Source organism: Narcine bancroftii, chromosome 5 (assembly GCF_036971445.1).
Source record: "Narcine bancroftii isolate sNarBan1 chromosome 5, sNarBan1.hap1, whole genome shotgun sequence".
Taxonomy (NCBI): Eukaryota; Metazoa; Chordata; class Chondrichthyes; order Torpediniformes; family Narcinidae; genus Narcine; species Narcine bancroftii.
The window spans coordinates 62,178,519-62,200,382 of record NC_091473.1 but is presented as its reverse complement, the minus strand read 5'-3'; the positions used below and the strand labels follow the sequence as shown (position 1 = coordinate 62,200,382).

The window sequence follows — 21,864 nt, the reverse complement described above, 5'->3', positions numbered from 1 at the left end:
TGGGGGAATGGCATTTGCAGTAGTGGGGTGTGGCTCCTGGGGTGGGTGGTGGCACTTGGGGGTGAGGTCAGCACGTGGGGTGGCAGGAAGGCAACTGAGGGGTTGGGGGCGGCATCTGGGGTGGGGAGATGATATCTGGGACAGGATGAATCCACATGCACTTGGTGTCTCTGAAGGGTCTCTTCTCTGCTTCTTCTCCTCTTGGTGGGGTCGTTGGTCAGGGGAGACTGTGCCTTCACAGTCACAAGAGAATGCATTTTGTGTTCTATGTCTGTGTCATTGAGGAAACTGAACCTGAAGAGTTCTGGCTCCCAAAGTGTTTGGGGAGGGGGGAGGGGGGAGGGGGAAGAGGGGAGCAGGATTGGGAAGAGTGGAGCGGGGAGGAATGGAGAGCAGAGCAGGGTGTAGGGAGAGGGGAGAATGGAAAGGGGGAGTGGGAAAAATGAGGACCAGGGAAGTGGGGAGCATTGAGAGCAGAGTGAGGTACGGGGAATGGGGTGACAGGAGAAGGGAGCTGGAAGTGGGGAGCAGGGAGTAGTGGGGAAGGGAAAGGGACAGGGAGTGGTGAATGGTGAGTGTGGGGAAGGGGGAGCAGAAAGCAGGGAGTTAGGAGCATGGAGTTAGAGGGGGAGAGTGAAGAGAGAGTGGGGAAGTAGGGAGCGGGGGAGTGAGGAGCGAGGAGGGGGAGCAGGTCCGAGCAGTCAGTTTGATGCATGTGCCCAAGGGAATCAGGAGGTTGGTGTCACCCCACACTGAAAGTGACTTCACACACCCACCCTGACATATACCCACCCCACCCTCAGATACCCGTCCCAGTGGCCCTGAGCTGGGTGTCCACCTTCAGACTTGGACACACCTGCTTGTACTCTGAGATGATGGCACTCGTCTTCTTGACCTCTGATTCAGCTTTCTCCAACTCTCTGCGGAAAACCTCCTTAATCTGCAATGGACAACCCAGAGGGAAGTTCAGTCACATCATGTGAGGTTCAGGCAGTTTAACACTGGGCAAGGCCATCTATCCACACGTACCCTGATCTGGGCCTCCCTCCCTCCCGCACCCCGGCCTGGGCCTCCTTCCCTCCTGCACCACGGACACCCCAGCTGGGCCTCCCTCCCGCACCCTGGCCTGGGCCACCCTCCCGCACCCTGGCCTGGCCCTCACTCACAAACCTGGATGTCTATTCCACACCCAGGTCGAAAACTGGCCTCAGGCCTCCCTCACATTCATGTCTTGCCCTGGGCATTACTCCCACTCCCCATACCTGGGCTGACTCTTCTGCCTGCCTCCTCTTCTCATCCTCTGTCTCCACCAGCCTCTGTTTGGTCTGCAGCAGTTCCTTATTGAGGACATCAGCCTTGTCTTCGATCTGCACGGTGGAACACAGCCATATCAGTGGAAAACGCTGGGACATTCTCGGCTCCCCCATGCCCCAGCCTTCATGCACCATGCCATTGAGTCCTGAGCACCCTCAACTCTGGACGAGGAGGTCATGGGATTTGCACTGAAGTCTGTGTCAGTGTAGCTCCAAAGCCCACAATACAGAGGTGCTGGAGGAACAAAACAGGTCACCCAGCATCCAAGGGAAGTAAAAGGCAGTCAACATCTCGCGACTGAGCTGAAAAATCAGACAGACACCTGAATAAAAAGGTGAGGGGAGAGGAAGGAGCACAGGTTAGCAGGGGGAGAGGGGTAAAAGAGAAAGAAGCTGAAGTAATGGCTAGGAGTCTAAGAAGGGGAGCTCTCTGAACGGTGAAGAGGATTGGGAGCTGGTGGAAAGGAGTTAGAGGATAGGGATAAGGATAGAGGGAGACTGGGGTGGGGTAGGAGTTAACAGAAATTGGAGTCAATGTTTATGCCATCTGGAGAGTGAGGAGAAGGTATTATTCCTACAATTTATTGGTCGCCTTGGTATGGCAGTACATGACGCAATGGTGTGTGGGATTAAAATGGTTAGCCACCTGGGGGGCCCTGTTACAGATGCGGATGCAGCGATATTGCTCAACAAGACAATCTCCCAGTCTCTCCGATGTAGAGGAGACCACAACGGGAGCACTGGATGTAGTAAATGACACCTGCAGATTCACAAATGATGTGTTTGCTTCACTTGGAAGGGTTATTTGGGGCCCTGAATGGTGGTGAGGGAGGAGGTGTGGGTGCAAGTGTAACATTTCCTGCGGCCACAGGGGAAGGTGCCAAGGGAGCGATTAGTGGGAAGGGATGATTGGACGACAGAGTCACGGAGGGAGTGGTCCCTGTGGAAGGAAGAGAAGGGAGAAGATGTGTGTAGTTGTGGGATCAAGTAGTGTAGAGTTGTCCCATGTTTGAGAAGTGAAGGAGACACCATGATGCAGGGATGCTGAGGGAGAGCTGCATGCTGATGGGAGAGCAGGGGAACTGTCCATCTCCATGGCAGGTTCCTCATTGTGGTTCTGAAGGGGAGTACATCCAACAACGCACACTAATGAAATACAGTGAGGAATTTGCTGGATTTTTTTGTGGAACGGCCTGTGGGATCTTGTTGTGCACATTCCCTGTAGTACCAGCCTCGCTCAGCATGCATTAGGTACAGGGCAGTAATCACGCAGAGTGTAGGGGAAGCTGAGCATCTGGACACAGCACTCCCCAATTACATCTCCCTTGCTGGTCGGAGAATGCCATGCCAGTGAGTTGGGACACTTTGCCAGACTTACCTCGTCCAGATCATTCCTCAGGGCGATCTTGCTGGTCACCAGCTCGTGAGCCAGGTCATCGTTCTCCTGTTCCAGGCGCAGGCTGGCCTCTTGCAAACGCCGGTTCTCACGCTGTGGGGACAGAGAGTGAGGTTGGAACCCAGAACTAGCAGTGCTTTGAGAGATGGGGGGGGGGGGGGGGGAAAGGATGGGGAAAAGTAAGGGGTGAGGGAGGGGAGAGAGAAAGAAAGAGGCAGGGAGAGAGATAGGAGAAAGAGAAAGAGGCGAGGGGAGAGTGAGGTGAGGGGAGAGAGACAGAGCAATCGGCAGGAGAGACAGAGAGGGGAGAGAGCGAGGGAGAGAGAGCGAGAGAGGCGGGGAGAATGAGAACATGAGGCAGGGGAGAGAGTGAGAGGGGAGGGGAAGAACGAGGGCGAACGAGGGAGGGGGAGAGAGGGAGGCAGGGAGAGAGGGGGGTAGAGAGAAAGGGTAGGGAGAGAGGGGGGCAGGGAGAGAGGGAGGCAGGGAGAGAGGGAGGCAGGGAGAGAGGGAGGCAGGGAGAGAGGGAGGCAGGGAGAGAGGGAGGCAGGGAGAGAGGGGGGTAGAGAGGGGGGCAGGGAGAGGGGGGGCAGGGAGAGGGGGGGCAGGGAGGGGGGGGCAGGGAGAGGGGGGGCAGGGAGAGTGGGGGGCAGGGAGAGGGGGGGGCAGGGAGAGGGGGGGGCAGGGAGAGGGGGGGCAGGGAGAGGGGGGGCAGGGAGAGGGGGGGGCAGGGAGAGGGGGGGCAGGGAGAGGGGGGGGCAGGGAGAGGGGGGGGCAGGGAGAGGGGGGGGAGGGAGGGGGGAAGGGAGAGGGGGGGCAGGGAGAGGCGGGGGCAGGGAGAGGCGGGGGCAGGGAGAGGCGGGGGCAGGGAGAGGCGGGGGCAGGGAGAGGCGGGGGCAGGGAGAGGCGGGGGCAGGGAGAGGCGGGGGCAGGGAGAGGCGGGGGCAGGGAGAGGCGGGGGCAGGGAGAGGCGGGGGCAGGGAGAGGCGGGGGCAGGGAGAGGCGGGGGCAGGGAGAGGCGGGGGCAGGGAGAGGCGGGGGCAGGGAGAGGCGGGGGCAGGGAGAGGCGGGGGCAGGGAGAGGCGGGGGCAGGGAGAGGCGGGGGCAGGGAGAGGCGGGGGCAGGGAGAGGCGGGGGCAGGGAGAGGCGGGGGCAGGGAGAGGCGGGGGCAGGGAGAGGCGGGGGCAGGGAGAGGCGGGGGCAGGGAGAGGCGGGGGCAGGGAGAGGCGGGGGCAGGGAGAGGCGGGGGCAGGGAGAGGCGGGGGCAGGGAGAGGCGGGGGCAAGGAGAGGCGGGGGCAGGGAGAGGCGGGGGCAGGGAGAGGCGGGGGCAGGGAGAGGCGGGGGCAGGGGGTGAAGGGAGAGGCGGGGATAGGGAGAGGCGGGGGTAGGGGGTGAAGAGAGATGCAGGGGTAGGGGGAGAAGAGAGGGGTGGAGGCAGGGAGGAGGGTGGTGAGGGAGATAATGGAAAATAGGTGCAGGAGGAGGCCATTTGGCCCTTCAGCCTGCACTGCCATTCACAGTGATCATGGCTGATCATCCACGATCAATACCCCTTTGTCTGTTTTCAAATTTAAATTCTCCAAAATTCCAGATTAGTCAAGCATGATTTCCCCTTTGAAAATCTATGCTGACTTGGACTGATCCTGTGGGGTGGGAAGAGACAGGGGGAGAGAGGCAGGGGGAGAAAGATATGTGGGGCAGACTTTAAAGAAAAAGTAAATTTCCATCATCTACAGTCTCAGCTCAGGATTGCAATGGAACACTCTCTACTTGCCTCGATGAGCAAAGCAACACTTCAAGAAACCCAATAACATCCAGGACAAAAGTCACCTGCTTTATTGACATTGTGTGAACCAGTCACAGTGCAGGACAGAGACAACCCATTTCGCCAATGTTGTCTGTGTTGAACTGAGCCAGCCTCACTTTCCCACAATTGGCCATATTCTCTAAACTGTTCTTGCCATGTGCTTGTCAAAATGCCTTGTCCCTCTCTCTAAGATGTGCTCATAGCTACAACCCTCATTCATTCCCTCCACCAGCAGTGTACAGTGCCTACAAATTGCACTGCATTTACTTTACTGACTACTTATGAATGTACAACCTCATACACCTCTCCAAATCGCACCTCATTGGTCTTTCAATGTTGATATGGTCTGGGGTTTTCACTGTGACTGTTCGAGATGGTTAGGGTTCAAACCATACGAAATGACTCACCTTGTCCACTGACCATGTCCACCATTCACATAACCCCCTTCACAGAGATTCGTCCCCTCTCTCTGAGTTCCTTCATCATCTCTAGCTTTATCTCCTTTCCCATTGACCCATGGGAACACCTTCACCGCAACGTCTACAGTCATTCGAGAGAGCAGGCTCAGTAAGTACTGGCCTTGCTAGTTACAACTAGATCTCAAAAAGGAGTAAAAAAAACCCTTGGATTTCCCAAGATTTCTATGTTTCACTGAACAAAACTTTAAAGATGAAATGAAAGGTGACCAGATCTGTTGGTCATCGGTACTTGGCAGTTGTTTGAGAGACTAGCCAATGTTCAAAGTGGCACTGTGACGTCTAAGAGCTCAGAGTGTCATCTACTTTCATCTGCAGTGTTTCTCTTAGTTCCCTTGTGCCATTCTGACCCACATTTGAATCAACTTCTTCAGACTGAGAAGAATTGATCAGGGGAAACACAGAGTCTCAGAGTAGAGAAATCAGTAATGGAACAACAGGTTTAAGGTGGGGGGGGGAGCGGTGGAATTAATAGGAACCCGAGGGCTTTTTTTTAAAACACACACTGAGACTGGTGGGTGTATGGAATGGACTGCCGGAGGAGGTGATTGAGGCAGGAACCATTTTAAGGATGGATATAAGGATAGGATGGATTTAGAGGGATATGGGCCGAATGCATGTGAGACTAGTGTGGGCGGGGCATTTTGTTGGGCATGGGCTAGTTAGGCTGAAGGTCCTGTTTCCATGCTGTATGACTAAAATTACAAAGGATCCCCATCACCTTGGTCACAGCCTGTTCTCTTGTAATTTTTAATTTATTGCACTATGAACCGTATCAACAACCATATGTACAAATGTTCTTCATTAAGTATACACAGTGACATTTTTGCCTCTTTTCTCCTCCCTACCCCCCCCCCCCCCCCCCCACCAACCCGGAACCAATAAATATTAAACATGCAAAATACAAAAAAAAACATTCTCACAGAAAAAAAACCAGAAATGTTGTATCGTCTTTTAGGGTGGACGTAATTTTTTCTAATGGAATATACTTATTCATTTCTATATACCATTGATGTATTTTTAGGCTCTCTTCCATTTTCCAGGTTGTCATTATGCATTTTTTTGTTACTACTAGGGCTATCATAATGAAACTTTTTTGGGCTTTATCTAATTTAAGACCTAGTTCTTTACCTCTTATATTATTTAAAATAAAAATTTCTGTTATTTTTGATATGTTATTTTTTGTGATTTTGCTTAATATCTGACTTAGCTCTTCCCAGAAAGTTTTCACTTTTGTACATGCCCAAATTGCGTGTATTGTTGTTCCAATTTCTTGTTTACAGTGAAAGCATCTATCCGACATCGTTGGGTTCCACTGTTTTACTTTCTGAGGGGTGATATATAGTCTGTGTAACCAATTATATTGTATCATACGTAGTTTTGTGTTTATTGTGTTTTTCATAGTTCCTGAACATAGCTCTTCCCATGTTTCATTCTTTATTTTTATGTTAAATCTTTTTCCCAGCTTTACTTTGGTTTATACTTTGTTTCATCATCATCTTTGCATTGCAGTTTAATGTACACGTTCGTTATAATTTTTAAAATTATCATTGTATCTGTAATTAGATATTCATAGCTGCTTCCTTCTGGTAGTCTCAATCTGCTTCCCAATTTGCTCTTTAAATAAACTTTCAACTGATAGTATGGAAACATTGTACTGTGTGTTATTCCGTATTTGTCCTTAAATTGTTCAAATGTTAATAAATTATTTCCCAAAAAACAATTTTCTATTCTCTTGATTCCTTTTCTCTCCCATTCTCTAAAAAAAAAGTTATCTATTGTAAAAGGGATTAGTGGGTTTTGTGTCAATAGCATTTTTGGCATTTGGTAATTTATCTTTTTTCTTTCTACCTGTATCCTCTTCCATATTCTCAGTTTGTGATGCAGTACTGATGAGTTGTTGTATTGCACCAGATTTTCATCCCATTTATAAAGTATATGCTCCGGTACCTTTTCTCCTATTTTAACTAGTTTTATCCTAGTCCAATCCGGTTTTTCTCCTGTCTGATAAATACCTTAGTTGTGCAGCTCTGCAGTAGTTTTTGAAGTTTGGTAACTGTAACTCACCTTGTTTATATCTCTCTGTTAATTTGTCCAGCGCTACTCTCGATTTTTTTTCCCCCTTCCATAAGGACTTCCTTATTATTCTTCTTAGTCCTATAAATAATTTCTCTGTCAAGGGAATTGGTAACGTTTGGAATAAGTATTGTATCCAATATTTGGGAATACATTCATTTTAATGCAGTTCACCCTCCCTATCAATGTTAGCAGCAATTCTTTCCAATTTTCCAAGTCTTCCTGTATTTTCCTTATTAATGGCTGATAATTTTGTTTGTACAAATGGTTTAGGTTATTGTCTATCCTGACTCCAAGATATCGTATTGTTTGTGATTGCCATTTAAATGGAGATTCTTTTTTGAGTTCTGTATAATCCATATTACTCATTGGAATCACTTCGCTTTTATTTGTGTTAACCTTGTACCCAGATATTTCTCCAAACTTCCTCAATTTCTTGTATAGCTCTTTTATTGATCTCTCTGGTTCTGTTAAATATACTATGACGTCATCTGCGAATAAACTAATTTTATATTCATTCTCCTTTATTTTTATCCCTTTTATTTTATTTTCCTTTCTTATCAGCTCTGCCAATGGCTCTACTGCCAAGGTGAACAATGAGAGGGACAATGGGCATCCCTGCCTAGTTGATCTTCTCAATTTGAACTAGTTTGATACATATCCATTTACCACTACTTTTGCCAAAGGTCCATTATATAATGCCCTGATCCAATTAATATATTTTTCCGGGAGTTTAAATTTCTGCAAAATCCCATCTTTTGAACAACATGTTCTTGGTGGGATGTCCTCTAGTTCTATTGCTAATAGTAGGGGTGAATGATCAGAAAGTAGTCTAGCTTTGTATTCAGTTTTTTGTGCCTTGTGCCTTCTCGAGTAATATGAATATTCTCTCTCTTTTAGATGTTGCTTCCTACATATATCAATTAGTTTCATTTCTTGCATCGATTTAAGGGTGAATTTGGCTACTTTATTCTTTTTTGTTTATTATCTTTTCGGTTTTATCCAACACTGGGTCGAAGTTAAAGTTAAAATCCTCCCCCCCCCACCCCCCCAATCAGAATGTTTCCCTGTGAAAAATGTCTTGTATAAACTCTTGATCTTCTTCATTAGGCACGTAAATATTGAGCAAATTCCAAAATTCTGAGTATATCTGACACTTTATCATTACATACCTGCCCATTGGGTCTGCTATTTATTCCTTTATCTTGATTGGTACGTTTTTATTAACTAGTATGGCTACGCCCCTAGCTTTTGAACTGTATGATGCTGCCGCTATGTGACCTACCCAGTCTCTTCAATTTGCTATGTTCCGCCTCGGTTAGAGGCGTTTCCTGTACAAATGCTATATCTATTCTGTCCTTTTTGAGTAGTGTTAGTAGCCTCTTCCTTTTAATTTTGTTTTGTATTCCATTAATGTTTATGGTCATATAATTCAACATAGCCATCTTATACCTTTGTTTTCTTTCTCGTCTCCTCGGTTTCCCAATCTCCTTTCTTCCATTATTATTCTTTAAGTTTTCCTTGCTTTTCTAAGTGTACGGCAACATGCTTAGAACACAAAATACCCCTAAAATCCCCACAACAAATAACACAAGATATACTTTTAACCAAAATAACATTAAACTCCCCCCCTGCTTTGGGTTGCCCTTGGTGCCTTGCCGGGCAACCACAACTCCCCTTTCCATTTGGTTTACGATAATACTCGCAATCATCAACTGATATTGCAGTGACGGTTTTTCCATCCTTCCCAGCACCCCCCCAGAGAAACGCTATTCATTTACTAAACATATAACAAAGCTCTTTTTTTTCCTTACTTTCCCTTCTCTTTTTCAACTTTAAACCTCTGTATTTACACTGTCTCTTTTATTTTATACATTTTCTTGTCAGTCTTACTCCTCCTCATCTCATTTCCTGTCCTGCAAACATTCTGTGAATCCTTGGGCTTCCTTTGGATCCGAGAACAGTCTATTCTGCTCCCCAGGGATGAATATCTTAAGTACTGCTGGGTGTCGCAGCACAAAGTTGTAGCCTTTCATTTTCGCCATATTAAACTCCTTCCTCTTTAAAAGTTCAAAATTAATGGCCGGGTAAAAAAATATTTTTTGTCCCTTATGTTCCAACAGCTGTTTATTTTCTTTTACTTTGTTATTTGCTCGCTCCAATATGTCCTCTCGTTGTGTATTTAAAAGTTTTATTAAAATGGATCTCAGCTTTTGGTGCAGTTGTGGCTTTGGTACCAGTGCTCTGTGTGCCCTTTCTATTTCTACTTGTAGGTCTGCCACTCCCAAAACCTTTGGGATCCATCTTTTTATAAACTCCTTCATGTCTGTAACTTCTTCGCCTTCTCTCATGTCCACTATTTTTATATTATTGCGCCTACTGTAGTTTTCCAACATGTCAATTTTCTGGGATAACAAATCTTGTGCCTCCTTGATTTCTCTGTCTCTTTCTTCCAATTTTCCTCTTAGTTCATTTATTTCCATTTTTACATCTGTCTCTTGTTCTTCCACATTTTCAACTCTTTTTCCTATTTCTGCAATGGCCAGCTCTACACTTTGCATTTTGTCTTCTGCTTTTTCCATTTTCCTTTTAATTGTGGTCTTCAAAAAAGTCTTTATCTATAGTCTGTCTATCTCTTTTACCTTCTTCTTTCCTGTGTAGATCTTGGTCTTCTCCCTCTCTTCTCTGTGTTGTTTCCTCTTCAGCTCTTCCAGGTGAACCACTCCTGTCCTGTTGTCGGGCCCCCTGCTGCAGGACGTCCCATTGCTGGACGTCCTGTCGCTGGTCACCCTTTCCTGCTCCTCCTGTCTATGGGCGTCCTTCAGCTGGGCACCCCGTTGCTGGTTGTCCCTCAGCTGGGCCTCCTCCTGTCAATGTTTTCTTTTGTATGCGCATTGCACATGCATGACTCCTCACGCATGCGCAATTGCGCGTATTTGACTGGCTCAGAGAGCCATTTTTGAAGTCCACCGCTTGGGAGGTTGCCGCTCTGCTGGACACCTACCACCTTCAGGGGTCAGCCGATCCTCTTCACGGGGGCTCCCTGCTCCAGTGTAAAGTTAAGGCCATCTTCTTTCTTTTCTGGTGATTTTCTTTCAGCACCATCTCCTGGTTCTTCTTTGTTACTTTATCCTTTTTTTTTTAATACTTTGTATTTGTTGAACTTTGCTTTTTTCTGACTTTTTTTTCTTTTCTTTGGAGAGGGCTGGTTCTTCCTGACCGGCCACTACTCCATTATGTGACTCATCCTGTCACAGCCTGTTCTCATGGCTACCTTTGGGCAGAAGGTACAGAAGCCTGAACTCCAGCATCTCAACATTCAACAGCTATCAGGCTCTTGAATGTCCACAGACAACCTTCCCTAATCATAGATAACTTCAGGATCAGCCAAAGATCTGTCCGCACCTCTGTAACATCACTTTTTTGCATCACTCGATCTGTGAATATTTATCTATCCCTTCATATTTATTATTTTTTTCTTGTGTGGTAATCTAAATGTATACTTATTGTTTATTATTACATTTTATGTAGCTGTGTAGATGCAGAAAACAAGAAGAATTTCAGTGTGTTTGCACATTGTACCTCTGTGTATAACAACTCCTCACTTCACTTGGAACATTGTTGGGATGCAAGTTGCACTGGAATGCTGAGAGCTTAGTCACCCAGGAGCTTAGCACCCTGGTATTGGGGTGGGCTAATGTTTCCAAGGAAGCAACTGCTGAAGGCATCAGCTCTGGTTGTGGATTTGGATAGATGACCTAGGTTTATTTGCATGCAATAACAAGTGATGGCCACTGGATGGTGCTGCCAACTGACTCCCAGAACCAAGCTACCCCAGCAGCTTTCCACTCACTTGAATGAAACCCCAGTGCTTCCCAGTCCCACACTGCTCCACCCATCTCTGCATCTCTGATCTCATCTCTCCATTAATTTGTGGCTTAAGCCTCTACTTTGGGTTTAATTTGACAGCCTGATTCACCATTCCTGCTGTATCTTCTCCACCCTTGCACCTTGTACCCTACCTCTTCCAACCCGTTACTTCCTTCTCCCTTGCTTGGTTTGTCCTACACCCCCAAAGTGTGTAGCCAGAGCCACAGAGAAAGAAGAGAAAACAGACCCTTCAGCCCAGCCTGTTCATATTGACTAGGATGCTGGCCCAAACTAGCCCCATATACCTGTTTAGTCCATATCCCTCTGAACCTTTCCTGTCATAGATCTGTCTAAATATCTTTTGCACTCACCTCCACCATTTTCTCTGGCAGCTCATTCCACACATCTATGACCCTCTATGTGAAAAAGTTGCTACTCAGGTGCCCTCTCATCTTAAAACTATGCCCTCTAGTTTTAGGGGGTGAAACGCAGACGCTGTGATTGTAGTGCTTGAGGAACTCAGCTGATTTTTATCAGCGTCTAAAGGAGACAAAGATATACTGTTAACGTTTTTTGGGCCTGAGCCCTTCAAAGGGAAAAACAAAAATCAGAAAAAGCAGAAACAGGGTATATCAGTAAGTCTCAGAATTCACACCATGGGAGAGGAATCCAGACCAACCAAAAGGTGTTAATTGGATATGATAAGGGACTAAGTAGAATTTATCACGTCTGTGAGAAAGGACAGGGGAATGGAGAGATGACAGGGGTGGATGGGGGATGGTTTAATGAAAAGCTGATATTAATGCCAGTCCAGTCCAGTCAGAAGATGAAGTGTTTTCTGCCAATTTATAGGTGGTCTCAGTCTGGCAGGACATTGAGATCATGGGCAGACATGTTGGCAAGGGAATGGGATAGAGAATTGAAATTGCTGGCCACTGGAAGATCCCCACTACTGTGGCAGGCAGAGCGGAGATGCTCATCAACTCAGCACTTACTTGCATATCCTCCATTACCCACACATATGCCCTGAACCCCTCTGCATCCATGCGCAACAAGGACAGGATTCCTCTTGTCCTTATCAACACATCCTCCTCCACCATTTTTGCCACTTACTATGTGATCCCACCACTGAACACATAATCCCCTCTCTGCCTTCTGCAGGGACCGCTCCCTCTGTAGCCACTTTCAGGTGCCCACAATACCTGACTGTAAAGCTGCCTATTGTACTCCAATGCCACCTGAAAGTGGAGAACCTGGCCAGGAGGAGCACTTACCCAACTCTCCTCCTGTAGGTATAATCTTTGGCTCCGAGAATCCCCCGTTGCACCTGAAAGCAGCAGTGGCTGCCAGGGGGCTGGCTGATGACGTCACGGTGATGTCGTCTGCCATAGACTCTGGCCTGTATTATACTGCAGTGAACCCGAGAGATGCGTGAGGTCAGGTCGGGATCCAAACCTTTGATGGTGCCTCTTAAGGTGCATTTGCTCTCAGCTCTCCCACCGAGCTCTTGCTGAGCCGTTAAAGAAATCAATTCATTCACGACCATGTACAAATTGAGGGGATTCGTGACATCTGCTCCGCTTACCAGTTCACCAATTAAAACATTCCAAACTTCACTCACTTTCCCATGGGAGTTTCTGAACTTTCAGAGCTGTGTCCGCATTTTTTTAAAATGTAAGGATTGTTACGTTTGGATCAGAACAGGCCCTTCGGCCCACATGTCTGTGCCGAATATGATGGACCGCCCAAGGAAGTGTCCACATCTGAATGGTCGGCTGCCCTTTTATGAACTATAATTCTGCTGCTTGCTCTTGGTAGATATCCTTCCACCCCCTTAATTTTTTTAATACGTCTATCAGCCTCTTGAACCCCACTCTTGTATCAGCTTCTGGCAGCTTGTTCCAGGCACCCATCACTCCCTGCATGAAATATTTCACCTGCACACCATCCTTTAACTGTCCCCTCACCTTAAATGCGCCACTGTGACTTAATTAAACACCTGGTTATTTCAATTATTTAGAATTATATTGTGGAAATTAGATTTTTGGTCATTTATTGACTGATGTTTGTATGTAACCCTATCCCGGTACAGATGGAGGGGGGAGGATATTGCGATAGGAAAGTTTCAAATATCTCACATTTTGAATTCTCTGATCTCCATTCCTGGTGTGGCTGATTTGAGTTTAGAGGCAAATGGCACGTTCGGGACTAGGAAGGGCTTTAGCATCTCCCTCTCTTTTATCTTTTTTTCTCTCAGCCCACCTTTTTACTTGAAGAATGCCAAATTGTTGGAATGCCACCTGGAAAAGTTGAATACGAAATATCCTATTACGATTAAAACAGAAAAAAATTTCTATGCTTCACTGGTAGTGCAATGATTACATTGGAATACTCATCTCAACTTTATCGTAATTGGACCTTCTGAGCGACAATGCAAATAAATGTTGAGTAAATTATTACTGGCTGCCAACATCCCCATAAACATTTCTCTCCTCCTTGATCCTGATCCTGTGTTCCTTACAGCTTCGGTCTTGACGTGCTGCAAATGACGTCGAGGCAGCGTAGCGGGACTAGGCCACAGTCCACAGGAGGTGGCATTCACTCGGACGCAGCTCTCCTTCTGCCAGCACGTTCAGGTGACAGAAAGGCGTCTTCTCTGCAGCCACCCGAATGTCCCAGCTGTGCCTGCCAGCACATTATCTGCGTCCGTGCACCTGAAAGTGGCTTGTGACTCCCTTGTCCACTCCTCCCTCCCCAATTGTCCCCTTGGGACCTACCCCTGTGACCGCAGAAGATGCTCCACGTGCCCACACCTCTTCCCTCAGCACTTTTCGGTGCCAAACAGTCCTTCCAAGTGAAGCAACATTTCACCTGTGAATCTGCAGGGGTCACCTACTGCATCCGGTGCTCCCACCATGGTCTCCTCTACATCGAAAAGTCTGAATGCAGACTGGGAGATCGCTTTGTTGAGCACCTCAGCTCTGTCTGCCGCAATACTGTGGATCTTCCAGTGGTCACCCATTTCAATTCTCCATCCCATTCCCTTGCCGACATGTCTGTCCATGGTCTCATGTACTGCCAGATTGAGACCACCTGTAAATTGGAGGAACAACACCTCATTTTCTGAGTGGGCACCCTCCAACCGGAGGGCATTGATATCGACTTCTCTGGCTTTCATTAAAACCTCCCCCAATCCCCTTCTTCCTCCCCCATTGTTTGACTTCTGAGACTTTCTGATATATCCCACTTCTGGCTTTTCTGATTTTTCCTTGAAAAAGGGCTCAGGCCCGAAAAGTCACCAATATATCTTTGTCTCCTATAGATGCTGAAAAGACCAGTGGAGTTCCTCCTCTAGTTTTAGACTCTCCTCCCTGGGAAAAAACTATGATTATTTGCCTTATCTATGCCCCTCATGATTTTGTACGTCTCTTCGGTCCCCCTTCAACCTCTCACACTCCAGGAAGAAAAATCCCAGCCTATTCTTGTAACTCAAGCTCTCCAATCCCAGTAACTTCCTCATGAATCTTCTCTGCACAGTTTGCAGCTAATGGCATCTTTGCTGTAGCTGGGTAACCAGAAATACACACAATGCTCCAAGCATGGTCTCACTAACATCCTGTACAGATGTAACATGATGTCAAAAATCCTGGACTCAGTGTCCTGTCCAACTAAGGAGAGCAAGCCCAAAGCCTTCTCACCACCCGGTCTACCAGTGTCTACTTTCAGGAAACTATGTAGCTAAACCGCAAAGTCTGCCATGTTTAAGTAGAGGATGAACTTAAGTGAAAGCTCCCTGTGCAGATCCCACTTTGGGCAAACTGCTGGTCATTAAAATATTACTTTGGGGGGAGGAGCACGCCATTAAAATCCTTGTAGTCTGATTTACCTCATGTTGATGTTACCAGGCGCTGTCACAGTGCTTGGTCCTGTTGCTCTCTGAGAGAAACTTACAGCCTGACCTGTCTACTCTTCCTGCACACTCGGTTTACCATTGGAGAAGAGCTTTGTGCTCATTGTTGCAATGCTACTGGAGATGGAATGGAAGGTATGCTAAACCAGTGTTGTAACTGTCAAAAATTGATGAACATGGCTGTCTTCCAGCTGATATCAATGTGACTCAAGGCAAACATTTGAAAGAGTAGCCCCTTGTGCCCACACGGCCAATTATCTCACTTCACCTTCCTGCACTCTCCCCATATCTCCTGATTCTGTCATATCCAAAAATCTACTAACCTCCATCTTGAATATACTCAGCACTTACCTGTAAAACTAGCTGTATTCATTTCAATAGGTTTATCCATCATGGGGTACAGTGTATGTGAGATCATAAATTATTGTCGTGAACTTGCTTTTGAATGAAGATACCCGTCATTGATGGCATACTTGCTCAATGTTAGTTCATTTGAAATACAGCATGGTTCCAGGCTCTTCTGGCCCACGAGCCCCCATCACCCAAATACAGCCATGTGACCAATTAACCTTTTCTTTATGTCTTTGGTACATGGGAGGAAACTGGTGCACCCAGAGGAAACCCATGCGATCACTGGGAAAACATACAATCTTTACAGACTGGTGGATTCGATCGAGCCTGGGTGGATTTGATCGAGCCTGGGTGGGTGGCATTGTAAAAACGTTGCACCAACTCCTACACTAACCATGCCATCCCTAGTTCTGCTGCCTCAGAGCTGCTGATGCTCGAGTTTGACCTCAGGTGCTGTCTGTCTGGAGTCTGCACATTCTCCCTGTAATTTTATGAGTCCCCCACCTCGTCTAGGAAGCGCATGGGCTGAAATAACTGCCGTAAATTTTCCCCAATGTAAGCGAGAAGGAATCAGAAATAAATCAAAGGGAAGTTGATGGGCACGAGCACAGATTCATAAGTCTCAGAGAAATGAGAGGAGGGAAAAATGGGACTGATGGGATTACTCCCTTAAGAGCTGGCATGGATCATACAAGTCATTCCCTCAAATGAATGCGATTGTGATTGGTTCTTGTGGCAACAAAACCCAGTATCAGTACGAGACCAGTGGTCTAAATGCTGCTCACAATCAGCAAGGTGTGATTGCCATTATCTGTCATTAGGTTTTGCTGCTGGTGCTGGAGGTTATGCTGTTGACACCCCCTGTAATGGGCCATTCAGGTAGCATATAGATATCATATACATGTTCCCAGCCTGTGGAAAGAACATGTAGTGTGTCCAGGTTTGATGACTGTAGTGATCTGGAGATGGACTTTGCCTCTATAACCAGGCTACATGGAACTGGCAAATCCAGTTAATTCTCCAACTCTCAGCCATGTCCCTCACCAGGAAACTGTAAACTGCAGCTACAAAATGTAACAGGTTTATTTGGTTGCAAATGAACATTCCACAAAGGGCCTTCAAGAACTCAGCCACAGACATTAGTCAGTGCTCTGTGAACACAAGTGTTATGTTAAATGAAACATCATCAAGTTAAAGATGTTCACCAGCACACCTCTAAAACATTTGCAATGAAACATCAACCCTGCTTGGGAACAAGCATCAGAAGGCACGCTTCGGAATCCAGAAACACAGAGTCAGACGATCCCAGACATGGGAGATACCCTCACACCATACCATTCAAAGTTGATGGTGACAATAAGAGTTTACAGGTACGATGTACAAAGGCTGCAGCCACACGAGCACATAAAACATACTAACAAACACTTCATCCAACTGAGAGTCCAATTTGTAATGTCTGCTCTTCATATTCACAAAGACAAGAATCGTTACATTTCAAGAGTACCTGTTGGGATCATGAGACATTGCAAAGCAGCAGCAAATGCACAAATTCAACAGTATTTTCACAACAGGCTCACAAGTACACAACTGGTCCCTGAATAGCAAATTCAACACTTGTCAGAGGGAAGGGAGTATATTTTAAAGAGGAAGTTGACAAGTTAATTATCATTTGAGTTTTCAAGTTGCAACATTAAATATTTTAAAATTTAAAGCAGTAATGGGAAAACACCCATGCCCTCTTCAATATTAACCACAGCCTTGTCTGGCCATGGGACTTAGCTACATGCAGCACTCTGAAGTGCAATGCGACCTCCCTCTCACAGATGTGATACTGCTCAACAGTGTGCGTGGGCCTCAAGTAGAGAGAAACAATGGCAGATTTAAAAAGGAAGTGATAATACTTATAAAGGAAGAAACCCTAGTGCCCCTGTCAGGTTTGGGCACTGCCTGTGTTGGGCTGCATTGCCACCACTGTGAAGGTAACTGAAAGCTGAAGGTTTGAATGTGACAAATGCTGGGACTGTAAATGTTTTTAAGTGTACCGGAGAATTCCAAGGATGGACATTTTGGTTTGAAGTATCTGTTTCAACACAATAAACTTGTTTGATTCAAGTTGGAAGAGAGTCTTAGGTTGCACTGCCTGGGGCCACAGTCCCATGATCTGAAAAAGAGAACGCTTGGCGTTTCGGGTCAGAAGTCCTCATTAAGGAGCTCTGGCCCGAAACATCGACTGTTCTTCTTCTCCCACAGATACTGCTTGGCCTTCTGAGATCCTCCGGCAGATTGTTTGTTGCTCCAGATTCCAGCATCTGTGGCCTCCTGTGCATCCCCATGGCCTGCAGTGGACTGTACAGGAGGCTTTCACAGAAGCTAAGGGGAAGGCAGCAGGGTGGATCTATCAATACTTACTTACTCCCAGGTGGAGTTCAATAGACCTATCAGACTTACCAGTTCGACAAAGGGCTCAGGTCCAAAACATTGGTTCTCCTTTACTTGCTGTGGATGCTGAGTGACCTACTAAGTTTCTCCAGCACATTTGTGTATGCTGCTCGACCCCAACATCTGCGGAATTTCTTGTTTAATTCCACAGGCCCCTTATCCTGAGCCCAACTGTAACTGGTTGCGGAATAGGGAGGGGGGCCATAAGGGATCCTAGATGTTTAGGAATACATCTATGGGGACCACATTCCCCTCCTCTCCCCACCATGACAGAAGCTTTGGAATGTGAGGACAGGATGGGACTGGGAAAAGTGAAATGGTGAGTGTCTGACCTTTACAGTGTGTAACAGGCACTTATTTTCTTTGAAGGCACTAGAACCATGTGTAAGTGTCTCGGTGGCTTGTGCCAGTGAAGAGTGCCTAGTCCCTCAAAATGCCTCATGTATCAATGATAGATCAAGACTCATCTCTACACCATCCCCACCTTCACCTCATCTCAGAGGAAGCAGTGAGAAGCTGGAAGGTCTCAGCAGGTCAAGCATCATCTGTGGAGAGAATGGTCAGTCAACAATTTGGGTCAGGACCCTTTATTGAGACTACAGTTCAAAGGGGAGATATCGAGGGGGGGTTGAAAATTAGGGAGAGAGAAAAGAGTAAAACAAGAAAGTCTGTAGATGCTGTGATTGTACTTAATATACAAAAATGTTGGAGAAACTCTCACAGCATCCATAAGGGGCAAAGATATATAACCAATGTTTTGGGCCTGAGACCTTCATCAAGGTATGAGAAAAAAGCAGACAGGTGCCCTAATAAAAAGGTGGGGTTGGGGAGGAAGGAAGAAGGGCAGGGGAAGAGCACAGGCCAAGAGGCAAGAAGCTAGAGATGGACAAAGAAGTGAGTGGGGTTTGGATACAAGGTGGTGAGAGGAAGAGAGACAGGTAGAAGCAGAAACCACTGTTGGGAGGTGGGGTGGGGGGTTGGGGTTAGAGAAACTAAGAAAGTGTAGGTGAAGAGAGTGGAATCAGATAGAGGTGTGTGGGGCAGGGGGGAGGGTGGGGGGCGGGGGTTGCAGCATTTGCCAATTTTGTTTTCTCTTCTTCACCTTCTGTGACCCAAGGTGGGAGTTCCAGATTTCACCTCTCTCATTTGAACATCATCCCTGAATGCCCTCATTCAGTCAGAGCTTCTGCCTTTTTGCTTATTCCCTCACCAAAGGAAATATTTTTTTCTTTGACTAGCCAATAATATCTTAAACAGCCTTAAGCCTCATGATTAAATTGAAAACAAGACCAGCCCAAGCAGCTGATCCTCACGAGTTAACTTCAAACCCTGGAGTCATTCTGATGGGCTCGTTGGAGAAGAAGAGCGGAGGGCATAGAAGATTCAGGAGTATTAGGGAGATGGGGGGGGGCAGGTGGGGCAGTAGGTAGGAGGAAGGTTTGTGCTGGAGGCAGGGGGTGGGGAAGCATTCTCTGCAGGCCTGTCAATGAGTGAGATAATAACCCAGATTTAAAAAAAAAACAATCTTCCGCATTAGAAAAAGTAAAATGTTTATAGAGTTAGTAAAAGGTCATTCAGTCCATCCAGTCTGCTCCAATCATTAACCACGCACCACCACAGATCCTATATTAACCCCTATGGAAGCCCTTTGGCCCATCTAGTCTGTGCTGAAGCATTATTCTGGCTAGTCACATTGACCTAAATGGGAGCATAGACCTCCATATAATTCCCATCTATGTACCTATCCAATTTTTTCTTAAATGTCAAAATCAAGATCATATTCACCACTTCAGCTGGCAGCTCACTCTGTACTCTGTGTGAAGTTTTCCGCCCAAAACATTACCTTTAAACGTTCTTGTTTTATTCTCCCCCGCATTTCCATCAGCTCCCCCCAGATTCTATCTCTTATCTTTAAACTAAATGCAATTTTACAGAGGCAATTTAAGCCTGCACTTTTGAGATGAAGGAAGAAATCCGGGAGGGAGTGGAGGGTGGGTGGCCCACGTGGTTCTCAGCGAGAACAGGCAAACTCTCCAGCACCTGAAATTAGGACTGAACCCAGAACTCTGCTCTTTGTGCCTCTCAATTGCCAGCTACATCTTTCCACTTGATGAATTGCGCTAAGGTCACACAATATTCACATGAAGAGGGGTTTGTGTGTTGGAGGGAGGTCTGTGGCAACGCCACATCTAACGTACCATGTTCACTTCCAAATCAGTATATATAACAATGCATATTTACTGGTATGGGACCAGGAAAATTGAACAGCAGTGGGAATGGATAAATAAAATCCAAAATAATAAAATGAAACTTTCTGATGTCATGAATGCAATGTGATTGACCATACACAAAACGAGTCCTGATAATCACAATGCAATATACAAAAGTGCTGGAGAAGCTCAGCAGGTCATGTAGCATCCAAAGCAACCAACGATTCGGGCCTGGGCCCCTTGTCAGGTAAACACAAGGCTACTCTTTTTCTTCCTGTGGATGTTACACCTGTTGAATTTCACTTTTGTGTATTGCACTCGACCCCAGCATCTGGAGATTTTCTTATTTAACTGATAATTACAAAGAAGGTTGAAAAGAGCCTGAGAAGGTGGACAATGCTGTTTGTTTTGCAAATAAATAATTATGTAAAATCTACCCTAAAACAGGGCTGAAATGCAGAGGCAGGATTGGTTTCTACAGTTGAAATGTTGAATTTGACAGTAGAAGAATCAGAAGGAATTTTACTGTTCCACTCTCTGGTTTCACCAGTAGGGTCTGACAAAGCAGGTACTAAAATACAATATAATCTGAAGTCCTCCATACAATAAATGAGCAGCAGCAAGGGAAAGTCTAGGCAGGAAATAGAGTCAGGAGCCGAGAGTATGAATTGTAACATCCCAGAGGTAGACATGGCAGGGTTTCAGCATTAGGAGGAGGAATATACGACACCACAATATTACCAGTCAGGTCATTTGGATGCAGCCCATGGACTGTGCTAAGATACTGTATTTCAATACAGCAAGTGGGTCAGATCACTTCATGAGAGATGGCATTCAGCTGGTAGTGCTCTCACCTCTCACGCAAGGCTGTGGGTTTCAAGGCCACACATGGAACGTGGGCTGAGGCATGAGGCCATGGCGGGCTGAATGCTGGAACTGGCACCATGCAGCAGAGATGTTCGACATACCCATTCCAATGGATGCACAGCATCCAGGTGATCTACCCCTCCCAATCCAACCACAGAGTCCTCAACCCCACCACAGAATGACCATCTAGTCCTTCACATGATGTCCATCAAAGTCCCAAATTCACTCAGGACCATGACTTGAGAAAGCGCTTGAGATGACAAAGATCAGTCCAAACAAAAGTTCTTCCTTGCCAGGTGAAGGGAGGGAAGACAAACGGCAAACTTCACCGAAGATCATAACATCCTGGGCTCTTCTTGCTAACTTGCGAGGTAGATGTTGACACTTTACAAGGAACTTTGCTTGAGCTTTGGTCCAATCTGTCGTAAATACTAGGTTGCCTCATGATAGAGAGGTGAGTGCTTTGCCATTTCTTTGCGTAGAAAGCCATGTCATGCAATTTTCCATGAAGGGGGATTCACGCTTTTAGGAAAAGGAAATGAACTGAAAGAAGAGAAGGAAATGGGGAAAGTTAACCACATCTCGCCAACCATCAAGAGAGTCCAGGGAGAAATATGGAAGAGTCAGTTGCCTCTGAAAGAGTTCCACTGGGTTGCAGGAGAGAGTGAACAAACAAGGATAGCAGCTACATTCATTGCTCCAAAATGGGTGGGAAAAATCACAGAAAGAACAAAACCATTTGCTACATAGTTGGGCTGAATACATGGCAAAACTCACTATAAGATGCACAAGAAACATTGACATGAAATGCACGCATTGAAGATCACACGACAATCAAATCAGCCAGAGACCAATGTACAAAGTACATGCAAGCACAGAGTACAGGGTTTGGTGAGTGAAGTTAAATACGAAACTCTGCAGACGCTGGAGTTGAGTGAAACACACAAACGTGCTGGAAAAACTCAGTAGGATACACAGCATCCACAGGAAGTAAAGGGTAACCAACGTTTCGGGCCTGGGCCCTTCAGCAGGCATATAAGTAAAACGCAGACAGTTACCTGAATTAAATGGTGGGGAAGGGGGATGCAAAGGAGAAGAGGGAGGAAGGGGCAGGGGGAGGAACACAGGCTGTCGGGGAAGGAACTACA

At 46.5% G+C, this 21,864-nt stretch overlaps 1 protein-coding gene across 16 annotated transcripts in view; it reads right to left on the bottom strand.

Moving 5' to 3' along the window:
• rabgap1l (RAB GTPase activating protein 1-like) overlaps positions 1 to 21,864 on the bottom strand; it is a 458,975-nt gene that overhangs the window by 11,991 nt on the left and 425,120 nt on the right. For 14 of the 16 annotated variants that reach the window (XM_069937559.1, XM_069937560.1, XM_069937561.1 and 11 more), the window contains 3 exons: positions 2,692 to 2,802; positions 1,263 to 1,367; positions 857 to 940 (listed from right to left, as the gene is read on the bottom strand). In XM_069937559.1, coding sequence (XP_069793660.1) covers positions 857 to 940; positions 1,263 to 1,367; positions 2,692 to 2,802 — 300 coding nt within the window. Of the gene's footprint in view, positions 1 to 856; positions 941 to 1,262; positions 1,368 to 2,691; positions 2,803 to 11,336; positions 11,480 to 13,077; positions 13,240 to 21,864 lie in introns of those variants that run through there. The other 2 variants (XM_069937564.1, XM_069937563.1) reach the window with 2 other exon arrangements.